At 41.3% G+C, this 12,307-nt stretch overlaps 1 protein-coding gene across 3 annotated transcripts in view; it reads left to right on the forward strand.

The window, feature by feature from the left end:
* Nucleotides 1–12,307, forward strand: part of NFATC1 (nuclear factor of activated T cells 1) — a 147,555-nt gene that overhangs the window by 80,054 nt on the left and 55,194 nt on the right. For all 3 annotated transcript variants that reach the window (XM_073331805.2, XM_073331807.2, XM_073331806.2), the window contains exons 7-8: nt 2,280–2,335; nt 4,028–4,160. In XM_073331805.2, the coding sequence (XP_073187906.1) occupies nt 2,280–2,335; nt 4,028–4,160 (189 nt within the window). The remainder of the gene's footprint in view (nt 1–2,279; nt 2,336–4,027; nt 4,161–12,307) is intronic.

Consider the following 12,307-nt stretch of genomic DNA (forward strand, 5'->3'; position numbering starts at 1 on the left):
CCTTATGTTTTGGTTAAATGAAATGTCACTAACTCTTAATGAGTCATCTGTTTCCCCGCCCCTTTAAACAGCAAAGGTCTGGACATTCTCAAGAGAATTTCTTATTGGACCAAAAGCTAGTGCTCTTATTAGCTTCTAGATAATAGCCAAAGAATAAGCACAGCTCGGGATTATTTTATATATAACAGTTTAGATTATATCATCTAAAATGTTTCTGAAAAAACTCACTCTTTGTCATCATAAAAATTTAAAAAGCACATAATGGCAGCACTGGATGAGGTAATTGAAAGATTAGCTGTAGAAGGAGCCATTTTGAATTTTTCAAAAATATTGGCAAGAAATAAAAACAGAATCCTGAATCAAGTCATTCATCTTGCAAGGTGGAAATTAAACATAACGAAATAACCTGAAGTTTGGTAATCCATTTACAGAAGCAAATTTAACACATGCTAACTACTAGATTGCACTTCTTTAGGTAAAAACACTACTAAAGCAGAGGTTCCTAAGAAGACTGTTACTCTGAATAGTTTGTAGTGCTGTCAAAATTCTGATACTTTCAAAATCATGTTAATTTCAACTTCAGTTTAACTTTTTTTTTTTTTTTCACAGAGAAAAGATGGGTCCCAATTTGAGGGATTGTGGTCAGGTTTTTTTATTGTCAATTTAGAAAAAGCATCTGGTAGATTAATTCTGAAGTTATATCCAGTACTCCTGCGAGGTCTGTTTAATCCTGGCAGTGCTAAAAGACACTGCTAGAAAGATTTGAGTGCTAATTCTTCTCTTCTGTCTCCCTACTATTGCAATACCTACTGCAAAGATTCTTCTTCTTGTTTATTTTTATTTGGCAGCATGATTTAAAATGGAGGAAGAAACTAAGGCATATATGCTGATTATTTCTGATAGAAATCAGTTGTGCTCAAAAGTGTGTAGCATTCACACTGTGTGTCTCTTTGTTAAGAAGAAATGGTTTTAGACTTAAAAACAATCACCAAAAGCCAGTTGCACTACAGCATTCCTTTCACAGTGGGAGTGCTGTACACAAAAATATTATTTACAGACATTTGTAATAAATCAGACCGTTTTAAATGTGTCACCTCCATCCTTGGCATGAAAGAGAAGAGAGAAGAAAAAGTGCATTCACTGGTACCTTCCAGAGAGGCTGTTTTTTTAAACATGTGAACAGCTGTGTGGTGAAGTTCAAAATAACTAATATTTGCATTTGCATGTCCCAATGCAATAAATATACAAAAGAGATGACATCAAGTTTAATTTTCCCATTCACTCCAATGACATCTCATGTGCATTAAACCACAAGTGTCCCTGCTGCTGAACTCAGACAGCAATCTGTTTGTGGCCATTTGTACATATTTTTCCTTTTCTAGGATCAGTGAATGGAAACCTTACATTCTGGATTATTTTTCTCATTTCCCTGTTGTTGAGTTTTGAAACCCTGAAAAAAGAATCTCCTCATTGGCCACTTGTTCCTGTATCAATGAATTTTTTTAAAACAAATATTTCCCAAAAGAAATCACCAGAAAACCTAAAACTCATGGTTTAAAATGAATCTCATGTGGACACATTGAACTAATAGAACAGGACTGGCCAAAGCACAGCCTGCAAGCCAGATGCAGCCCCAAAATTCAACAACGTGGCCCACAGACGTACTAGGAGCAGATCCTTCACTGGTGTACATCGATCTTTAATGTGGAGGTGTCACGCACAGAAACTACATTTCCCAGCAATGTTCCCTCTTGATCTAAGCAGCAGAAACTTAAACAGCTTGTGTCAGGCTGCTCATATCAAAATAGAATATTGCATGCTGGGACCTATTGAAGATGAGGACAGCTATAATTTGATACCCTTCATTACACTGCTCCTTTTTAATCCTAACTCTTGGCTCTGATAGTATTTATCATTCATACATTTCAAAATACTTTACAAAGGGAGGTAAGCATCAATATTCCCATTTTACATATGGGGAAACTGAGCGGTGAAGTGAGCTACTCATATTAGTGACGAATTGTTTTTAATCCCAATCTCTTTACTCCCATCTTCTCCCTCCCTTTTAAACAAACTAAATGGTATCCCATGCTCCTGGCAAGTTACTTATGTACCTTCTTGGTTGGGCAAAGTTTGGGCAACCCATCAACAGAACTATTTTCCTTCTTTCTTCACCCCAACAGAACTTTTATAACTTGTCAACAGCTGTATGCTCAGGCTGAAGGGGAGAAAACAAAGCACAGAACTAGATTTATTTTCCTCCTTCTTTTGTCTTTTAGATGGTCACCATGTGTGGGAAATGGAAGCCAAAACTGACAAAGAAATGTGCAAACCAGTAAGTATGCCTTAATTTTAACATCGCAATTAAAAATATGTTTCATTTCTCTAGCACTCTTCTTCCAGAGTGGGCTTTCCAAGACTTTGGCACTCTTTCCCAGCCCTGACACGGACCAAGTACTAAGGCCTTCCCTCATGGAAACCTTTCTTTTAATGGGAGTGGGGGCAAAAGGCCTTCAGTGAAATCTATTCTGAAAATAAATGCATTTGGAATGTGTATTTTCAATATCTGGATGGGGCCAGCCTGTATCTTTTTTTCTTTTTGCTGGCTCAATTCCACTTTGAGCTCAGCAAAGAAAGATATTCAGTTCTGGGTTCTGCTTTTCTCAAAAAAACACACCAGACACAACACTTTCTCTGGCTTCCTTGTGCCGTCTCCAGAAAGATTTGGAGTCTCCTTAGGAGACCAGCTTCACAGTTTGAGAAGCGTATAGCTTTACAAACTTGATCACTGAAACCGTCACTGAAATGCAGCTATTTATAGGTGGGAAGCACGGCCTCTATTCCAGTCCAGCAATCCTACACAACGGTTTATTAGGAGAAGTGAAGAATAATTTATCCAAGGGAAACTACAGGGGAAATGTGGGCAAACTGTTTAAAGACCTGAATGTGAAACCAGCCAGGATACTAATCACTATCAATCACCCTTACTCAGTCAAAAAAGTGCTAGGGGTCTTTTGGTGATCAAAAATAGAGCCACAGTCTTACTTTTGGGTCTAAAAGCTGATGCTGTCAGCAGCTAAGTCTGTTCTTAGCACCGTATTGGAACATTGTTCCACTAATAATTCAGGGAAGAGAGCCATCTAAGGGATCACCAGCATTGCTTCCTGTAGCACTTGGTGTCCTTTTGGGATTTCTCACCCATGCATTGACCAGGCCTAACCTTCCTGGGGTGAGAAGAGCTGACAAGATCACCCCACGAACTGACGTGGCTGGAGAAATATGTTAGATAAAAAATATTTCATTGTGGAACATGGAAATACACCTCTACCCTGATATAACGCTGTCCTCGGGAGCCAAAAAATCTTACCGCGTTATAGGTGAAACCGTGTTACATTGAACTTGGTTTGATCCACCGGAGTACGCAGCCCCGCCCCACCCCCCGGAGCACTGCTTTACCACATTATATCCGAATTCGTGTTCTATCGGGTCACGTTATATCAGGGTAGAGGTGTATTATTAAAAAAGAAAATCTTTTTGTGATACCAAGAGTAAGCTCTAATCACACCATTTAAAGCTTCTTTTCTTTCTATAGTACCCAGACTGGGCATCAGAGCAGCTCAAACATTATTAACAAATGTCACCCAGTGATGCCCGACCCCAATCTCATCATTCTGGAAACTACTGTTCCTAAAGTATAAATTCCTAGCAAGGAACATCTACAAACATGATACATGTGGTACAGTTTTGGTTATCCTGCCTTCACACTTCTGACCCCAATAATCAAACTCATTGCTGAAGAAACCCAAATCTAGGCCAAGCTGCAGGGAGCATTAGCCAGAAAGGACCCAGAAAACCTGCTGCAGGCACAACCTTCAGCTCCACCAAGGCTTGCTCACCAGTTGGTATGCAGTGACGATATTTCTCTTTGGGAACTCAGTAGAGACATTCCCATAGTGGATGTGCTCGTATTATTGTGCAGAGCTCCTGTCTCAGATATGTACTGACTTTCTAACGTTTGTTTCTGTAGAATTCATTGGTGGTGGAGATACCACCTTTCCGCAATCAGAGAATTACCAGTCCTGTTCAGGTCAATTTCTATGTCTGCAATGGAAAGCGAAAGAGAAGCCAGTACCAGCTATTCACCTATCTTCCTGCTAATGGTAACAATATATTTCTAACCTCCGGTAGTGGAAACTAGAGATATGAATATTTGCTAAAAAGACACAGAAAAAAGATAGAATGTAACTGATAATAATTCTGTAGCTCACTCGAGCAATTTAGGGCTGTAATTATTGCTATAAAATAAAAAATGTGAGCTGCCCCACTGGGCTGTCTCTTAATTTGCTGTCTGAAGAAGACACCTTCCAAATAAAGTGTTTCCTTTTCAGTGGTAGAGACTTCTGAGCTCTCTCTTGTTGGAACAAAATCACAACAAACGTTATTCATTGTCTGCAAAGCCTGTGGCCTCAGGGGGACCCTGGATTGTGCCTGTGTTTATACATGCTCAATACATCTAAGAGCTCCTCATGTGGCACATGAGGAGAAAGAAGGTCCTCTGTGCCCATGGGCAGCAGAAAGACTCTTTAAAAAATGAGATTGCTGAGCTGTCTCTCAGGCTTCCTCGAGAGTCCCAACTTCCCAACCCCAGAGAGCATATCATTCGAACAATGCTTCTGAACTCAACCCACAAATTGTGCTGTGCTCTGAGCTGGAGCTGGTGGGGATTTGTCCTGCCACCCGTCCTTCACCTGCCTGCCTGTTTGGGGTTGGAAATTGAGTCTCAAAGTGAGGTGAGAATTCCTCCCAGTGTTACTTATAGGCCACTGTGGGTGCTGAACACACAAGCTCCTTGAATGTGGAGTTGAGAGGCCAGTTCTAGCCTAGCTTAGGATTGAGTTAGGGGGTAGTTAATGCTATTTGCAGGACAGGTGCCTGGCCCCAGATCAGAGATAAAATGAAGTCCACAGCGTCCTTATGCTGTCTGTCAGGTTGGTGGGCCAGAGGGACCTGTCAGTGATTCTCTGTAGAACAGGCCATACAATGGAGTAAGAGGGAGCAGGCATTGCTAACTCACTCTTGAGCAGCTTGACTCAAGAACAATTTTTCTTTCTCTTGAGAAAAACAAGGCCCATTGCACTCATCTTTCCAAGCTGGCTCTTGCAAAGTCTGCATGCACGAGGGGATTGAGTGTACCACTTAGGAACTATTCCAGGATCTCCTGTGAGAGGAATCAGATTGTGTGGCTACTTTCATGAAATGCCTTCTGACCCCCTACTTTCTTACCATTCAAATCAGAAGGTTGATTTCCAGTTGAATCCTACTCTGGAGCACTGTTGAAAAGCATAATGGGAAAGGAAATCAGAAGGTTTTCTAAAATCCTTTATGTATATGAAAGGTTTGGGCCATGGGGATTTTCACAAGTGTGGTAATCTGTGCTATTTTGGAACCTCATATTGCCAAATGCTATGAAGTGATGGTAACCTACCAATACTAGGGGCATTCAAGAGAGAGGTGTGTGCAATATTCATCATAAAAAAGGTAAATTTACTCCTGTTTCTTTACATTTAGTTATAACTTTAAAATGTATCAATTTCAGAGAGCCCTTTTTTGGTGAGATATGAAGGTTTATTTAAAGTGAAAATGACCTAGTTGTCAAGGGAAATGGGTTGGCAAGGAAAACATGCTTAAATTCACACTTTTCACAGGTTTCCAGTGTGAAAATAGCCATTTTGTAGGAATTTTACACAAAGTAAAATGCGAGTTGCATGATATGGCTTGGAAAAAACAACCTTGCAAACATTCTAGGTGAAACTCCATCAAATACAAATGTTGAATTTCACACAGCTCTAGTTTGATGCCAGTCCTGACTTTTATCATGACTTGAATTCAAAATAAAGCATCATAAAGTAACAGGGAATTTGACAACAAAAGATTACTCCTTAAATGTCATAGAAGGACTCTACTGAGATGGTTGCCCCAGGTTTTGTTGAATTAGCCTAATTATGCAAATCTTCTCTGCGGTGTGTATGTCTATGTATAGTCGAAGATTGTGTAACTCTTCTAGATGACAAACAGAAGAGGTATCATTCTCGTATATGATACCTTCAGCAGCAAGCATCTGTTGTGATGGCCAGAGATAGTGCTTACCTTGCCTTATACCTTCCATAGATATTTAAATCTCAGATCTGTTGCTGATTGCTATTTGCACGGCAACACTTTCTTTCAAACAACAATACTCCCTTCTTTTTCATCTACCTGGCCCTGATTCTCCATTGCCCTGCACCTCAGGCCGTCATTTACAGGAGTGCAAAGTGAGTGTAAAACACTACCATTTGGATTTAGTATCACTTTACAATCTCTTTGCACGAGTATAAATAACTTCCCAAGAAACAGGCAATAGAGAATGATCTCCTACTTTATTTTGTTGAGCCCTTATGACAATGTCATTTTTTGAAACACTGTGGGCCTGATTCACCACTCCAATACTGGTTTTATGCCCATGTAACTCCAAGGATTTCAAACCATTGCAGCCTTGATTGACAGGTGTAGAACCAGTGTAAGAGAGTAAAAATTCTGACCTGGGAGACCCTTTTTGTATATAATATATAAATAATTTTAAGAAACATGCTGATTTGTTTACAAACTCCCTTATGCATATAGAAGTAGTAAGAATAAATATATTTTTGTAATCACCTGTAATTATTCAAAGAGTATATTTTTGTATTGGTGATGCTTGTAATTGTTTGCATCATGCCCTTTACTGGCAGGGATGCGACATCTTGACTATTGTCATATGTATATACATGCACAAATTAGACTAAATTTAGCACCAAACTCAGTTATCCAATATGCTATATTTAATGCAGGGTTTTTTTAAGTTGCACTGGTTTATCTAATTTAATTCACAAGCTTCTTGTAGTTTGCAAAGATATTAAAGAAAACCAAAGTTACACTCATCAAGAAAAAAATAATTAAGCCAGCAATTACTATGTTACCTAGGTAAAAAGGTTTAAAAAATATCAGCAACATATTTGTCCAGTGAACACCTCCTGACTTGTTCAGACAAAATCACACAAAGTGTACAGACTATAGATTTTTAACAAGCAAATGTCAAAGTAATCATCAACTATTAGATGTGGTTTTACACGAAAGCTCATGCTCAAATAAATTGGTTAGTCTCTAAGGTGCCACAAGTACTCCTTTTCTTTTTACCAATCAGGTAGTATATCATGTGTTCTTCCTGTTTTTAGCCTTGAAATGTTAGCATATTGTCTGATTAGAAAGCCTTCCATGGATTTCTGTGCATTAAGGGTCCTTTAGAAATTACATGATACATGTTACACTTTACATTCAGCTAAACATTCCCAGAGCAAGGTATAGTATGGTACCAGCAAGGTACTAGCCTTGTGCTGGTACTTTTTGTGGGGTTAGAGGGAAGGAACTGATACACACACGCCACAGGGTCACTTCCCAGCTGCTACCATAATCTTAGAGCCAAAGTATTCCATACAGTCCTGTTTCTCCCCATTTTATAGAGGCGAAGAGCCAATGGATCCAGGTAGTGATGGATTCACTCAGTCACAAGCTCTGTGAATAGCCCCATATAGCACGCAGAGAGTACAACTTCGTGGCATGCAGAGAGTGCAGACCACTCTGTACTGCAGAACTCTCTGCTTTCCCTGCAGTCAAGGACTTCCTAGGCTGTGGAGACATGGCAGGATTTTCCCCTCTCTATATAAATGGAAACAATTTGTAGGAAAGGAGCTTACTTGGGGGATCATGAGTTTCTACAGCATAAAACTATATCCCATAATGGGAAAACTTGTACATAAAATAGAGGCTTTACAAGGTGGGGAGGAGAAGTGGAGCTGTGTTTTGAAAAGAGGTGAGTCTGTATGAAAACTCTGGCTTGGACAGACTCAAACCATGGGGGATTCAAAATCCAGATCTGGTTCTGAATTTTGGCTCTTGGGTCCACCTCTGCTGAAAGTAACTAATCCCAGATCTCACTTTCCTATTATCATACGTAAATTGATAACAGATAAAAGCTGTTGATCTTTGGCTATTGGCATTTTTTCTAAATGTTGCTGCAGTGATATTAAGGCCTGAGCTACTGTATATCAGCTTTACCCTGAAGCCTGCAGGCTTTAAACGTTTGAGATTATACACTGGAGATATCTGTCACACAGAATATAAGCAAATTCCTTAACCTTTTGATGTAGGTGAGTCCACGCAGCTCATTTTTCATGGCCACATACCATTAAAATATCCCAGCTCCCCCCGCTGTTAAATGGTGTAAACTGTTAATCTCTGCAAAGCAAGATGAGATTACCCTTCAATAGTCCACCCTTTAAAGGCAGTCTTCATAGTAGCCCTTTTTTAGATATTTGCTCCAGAGGCTTTATTAGTATAGAGTGTAATGTTACTTGTGAAAAAGCATTAGCCAACTCTGCATTTGTATTGTATTTTCATCTAGAAACACCATTATTATGTGTGCTAAATATTTTTTATTTTGTGTAAGATGGAATGTTTTTGTTTATATGAGTTTGTTACATGATTAGCATAATCATTTATGTTAATAAGAATATCAGTGGGCATAATCAGTAGGGTTTGGGGAATTATCTAATCTGAAGGAGGTTATAGGAGAAGGAAAGCACTTAAAAATGCATGCTACAGTTAAAGATCCATTTGAGATTCCATACAGCATGTGTATGCTACTCTTAAGAAGTAAGAGTAAGGTAAGACTAGGATCCAGATTTTTAAAGGGGTTAGACCCCCTAAATAGTTTGAAAATCTAGCCCTAGTTCTCTGTCTCAGATGCAGATGTTTAAAGTTGTCCTGTTGTGTGGAATTCTGGAGAAAGTTGAGAAGATTTCAAGAAATTCATTAAGTATTAAAATTAGGTGTCTGCTTATTCAGATTTCTTTTGAACAGGTAGATTAAAAATCAAGGAGACCTTTTTAGACTTTTGTCTCTCATAAACAGGGGTTTAGTGCCATCAAAGGTATCTGTGGTGTCTGCAGAGTGCTGATGTCACATACTACTTTAGTTCATTCAGCAGTTCTCTCTTCCATTACATTTTGCCACATAAATGTTATTTAACAAAGCAGGGAAAACAATCAATGAGTTTATTTGTCCAGGAAAAGGTTGTTATGATGGGGGAATGCTAGGACTTCCAAACTGCCTCTGTAAATTAGATCTGAAAATAGAGGCCAAATTCTGCTCTCAGGGAATGACTACATTGCCCCACAGTTCAGACTATGAGGGTGCAAAGAGCAGCGCACACCAAAAAGCAGTGCTGGAACTCCTCCCCTGTGGATGCTGCAGGCATGAACTAAAAGGTTCCTAGTTTGCAATAATGTACAGTAACTCCTCACTCAACGTTAAAAAGAAAAGGAATACTCGTGGCACCTTAGAGACTAACCCATTTATTTGAGCCTAAGCTTTCGAGAGCTACAGCTCACTTCATCGGATGCATTCAGTGGAAAATACAGTGAGGAGATGTATATACACACAGAACATGAAAAAATGGGTATTATCATACACACTGTAAGGAGAGTGATCACTTAAGATGAACTATTACCAGCAGGAGAGCAGGGGGAGGGGGGGAAGAAAACCTTTTGTAGTGATAATCAAGGTGGGCCATTTCCAGCAGTTAACATTTGAAGTGAGCTGTAGCTCACGAAAGCTGATGCTCAAATAAATTGGTTAGTCTCTAAGGTGCCACAAGTACTCCTTTTCTTTTTGCGGATACAGACTAACACGGCTGCTACTCTGAAACCTGTCACTTAACGTTGTAGTTATGTTCCTGAAAAAAGTGACTTTAAGCAAAACGATGTTAAGTGAATCCAATTTCCCCATAAGAATTAATGTAAATGGGGAGGGGGGTTAGGTTCCAGGGAAAAATTTTTTTTGCCAGACAAAAGACCGGCACGCGCACACACACACGCGCTATAAGTTTTAAACAAACAATTTAATACTGGTACACAGCGATGATGATTGTGAAGCTTGGTTGAGGTGGAGGAGTCAGAGGGTGGGATATTTCCCAGGGAATAGCTCAGTGCTAAATGATGAACTAGCAATTGGCTGAGCCCTCAAGGGGTTCACTCGTTGTTAAAGTAGCCTCACACCTGTACAGGGCAGCAGGAATGGAGAGAGGGGAGACAGCATGGCAGACAGAGACACACACTCTGTGTGTGTGTGTGTGTGTGTGTGTGAGAGAGAGAGAGAGAGAGATGCGCATTTCCCCTTTAAGTACGCTGACCCACTCTGAAGTACACTGCCTTGTTAAATTAATCAGCAAGCTGAGACCACAGCTGCTGCCAGGAAGCTCCCTCTGTCCTGAGCCCTGTCGTGTGTCCCCCTGCTCTATGGAGATGGGGTAAATGGGGGGCAGGAGCAGGGGGGAGGGGGACACACTAACATCACCCCCCTTCTTCTCTCCCCCCCCCCCCCCAGCAAGCAGGAGGATCTGGGAGAAGCTCCAAGGCAGAGGGCAGGAGCAGCACATGGCAGTGGGGGGAGGGACAGCTGAACTGCAGGCAATTGTTGGCCTGCTGGGCGGCTGCTGCACAGGGAACTTAGGGGAGCGGGGAGCTGATAAGGGGGCTGCCGGTCCTCCCTGGTTCCAAGCCCCCACCAGCTAGCTCCAACGGGCTGCTCTTCCTGCAAGCAGTGGACAAAGCAGGCGGCTGCCAAACGACGTTAGAAGGGAGCATTGTACAGCTTTAAACAAGCATGTAAAAAGGGCTGGATGAATACACTATAAGGTGGGTAGAAAGCTGGCTAGATTGTCGGGCTCAACGGGTAGTGATCAATGGCTCCATGTCTAGTTGGCAGCCGGTATCGAGTGGAGTGCCCCAGGGGTCGGTCCTGGGGCCGGTTTTGTTCAATATCTTCATAAATGATCTGGAGGATGGTGTGGATTGCACTCTCAGCAAATTTGCAGATGATACTAAACTGGGAGGAGTGGTAGATACGCTGGAGGGGAGGGATAGGATACAGAAGGACCTAGACAAATTGGAGGATTGGGCCAAAAGAAATCTGATGAGGTTCAATAAGGATAAGTGCAGGGTCCTGCACTTCGGACGGAAGAACCCAATGCACAGCTACAGACTAGGGACCGAATGGCTAGGCAGCAGTTCTGCGGAAAAGGACCTAGGGGTGACAGTGGACGAGAAGCTCAATATGAGTCAGCAGTGTGCCCTTGTTGCCAAGAAGGCCAATGGCATTTTGGGATGTATAAGTAGGGGCATAGCGAGCAGATCGAGGGACGTGATCGTTCCCCTCTATTCGACATTGGTGAGGCCTCATCTGGAGTACTGTGTCCAGTTTTGGGCCCCACACTTCAAGAAGGATGTGGATAAATTGGAGAGAGTCCAGTGAAGGGCAACAAAAATGATTAGGGGTCTAGAACACATGACTTATGAGGAGAGGCTGAGGGAGCTGGGATTGTTTAGCCTGCAGAAGAGAAGAACGAGGGGGGATTTGATAGCTGCTTTCAACTACCTGGAAGGGGGTTCCAAAGAGGATGGCTCTAGACTGTTCTCAATGGTAGCAGATGACAGAACGAGGAGTAATGGACTCAAGTTGCAATGGGGGAGGTTTAGATTGGATATTAGGAAAAACTTTTTCACTAAGAGGGTGGTGAAACACTGGAATGCGTTACCTAGGGAGGTGGTAGAATCTCCTTCCTTAGAGGTTTTTAAGGTCAGGCTTGACAAAGCCCTGGCTGGGATGATTTAACTGGGAATTGGTCCTGCTTCGAGCAGGGGGTTGGACTAGATGACCTTCTGGGGTCCCTTCCAACCCTGATATTCTATGATTCTATGTTCCCTAATTGATCAGCAACGTAACAGCAAAACAATGTTAACTGGGACGACTTTAAGTGAGGAGTTCCTGTAGTCCTCTTCAAATAGGACTACATTAGTGCAAAATAGGAACCTTTTAGTTCATGCCCACAGTGTCCACACAAGAGAGTTAAAGTGCAGTACTTTGATGGCACTGCTATTCACACCCCAGGTGTCCAAGCTGTGGGGCAGTGTAGACATGCCCTCAGATACACTGGTGTAAACTTGTGTAAAGTAAATCTGTTGTCTTCAGTGAAATTATACTAGTGCAGCTAAGATCATTGGTTGATCTTAAAGCACTAAAAGATGTTTTAAGGTGTGTTAAATATAATAAAGAAAACTGGATCAATCAAACGGGAAGCTACCATTTTGAAAGTCTGATCACATAGTCTGAGACACAGGAAATACCACTCTTGATCACATTAAAGAAAGGGAAGAGACTGTTTTTTCACACTATT

The sequence above is a fragment of the Lepidochelys kempii genome, chromosome 2 (genome assembly GCF_965140285.1).
Source record: "Lepidochelys kempii isolate rLepKem1 chromosome 2, rLepKem1.hap1, whole genome shotgun sequence".
Classification (NCBI taxonomy): domain Eukaryota; kingdom Metazoa; phylum Chordata; order Testudines; family Cheloniidae; genus Lepidochelys; species Lepidochelys kempii.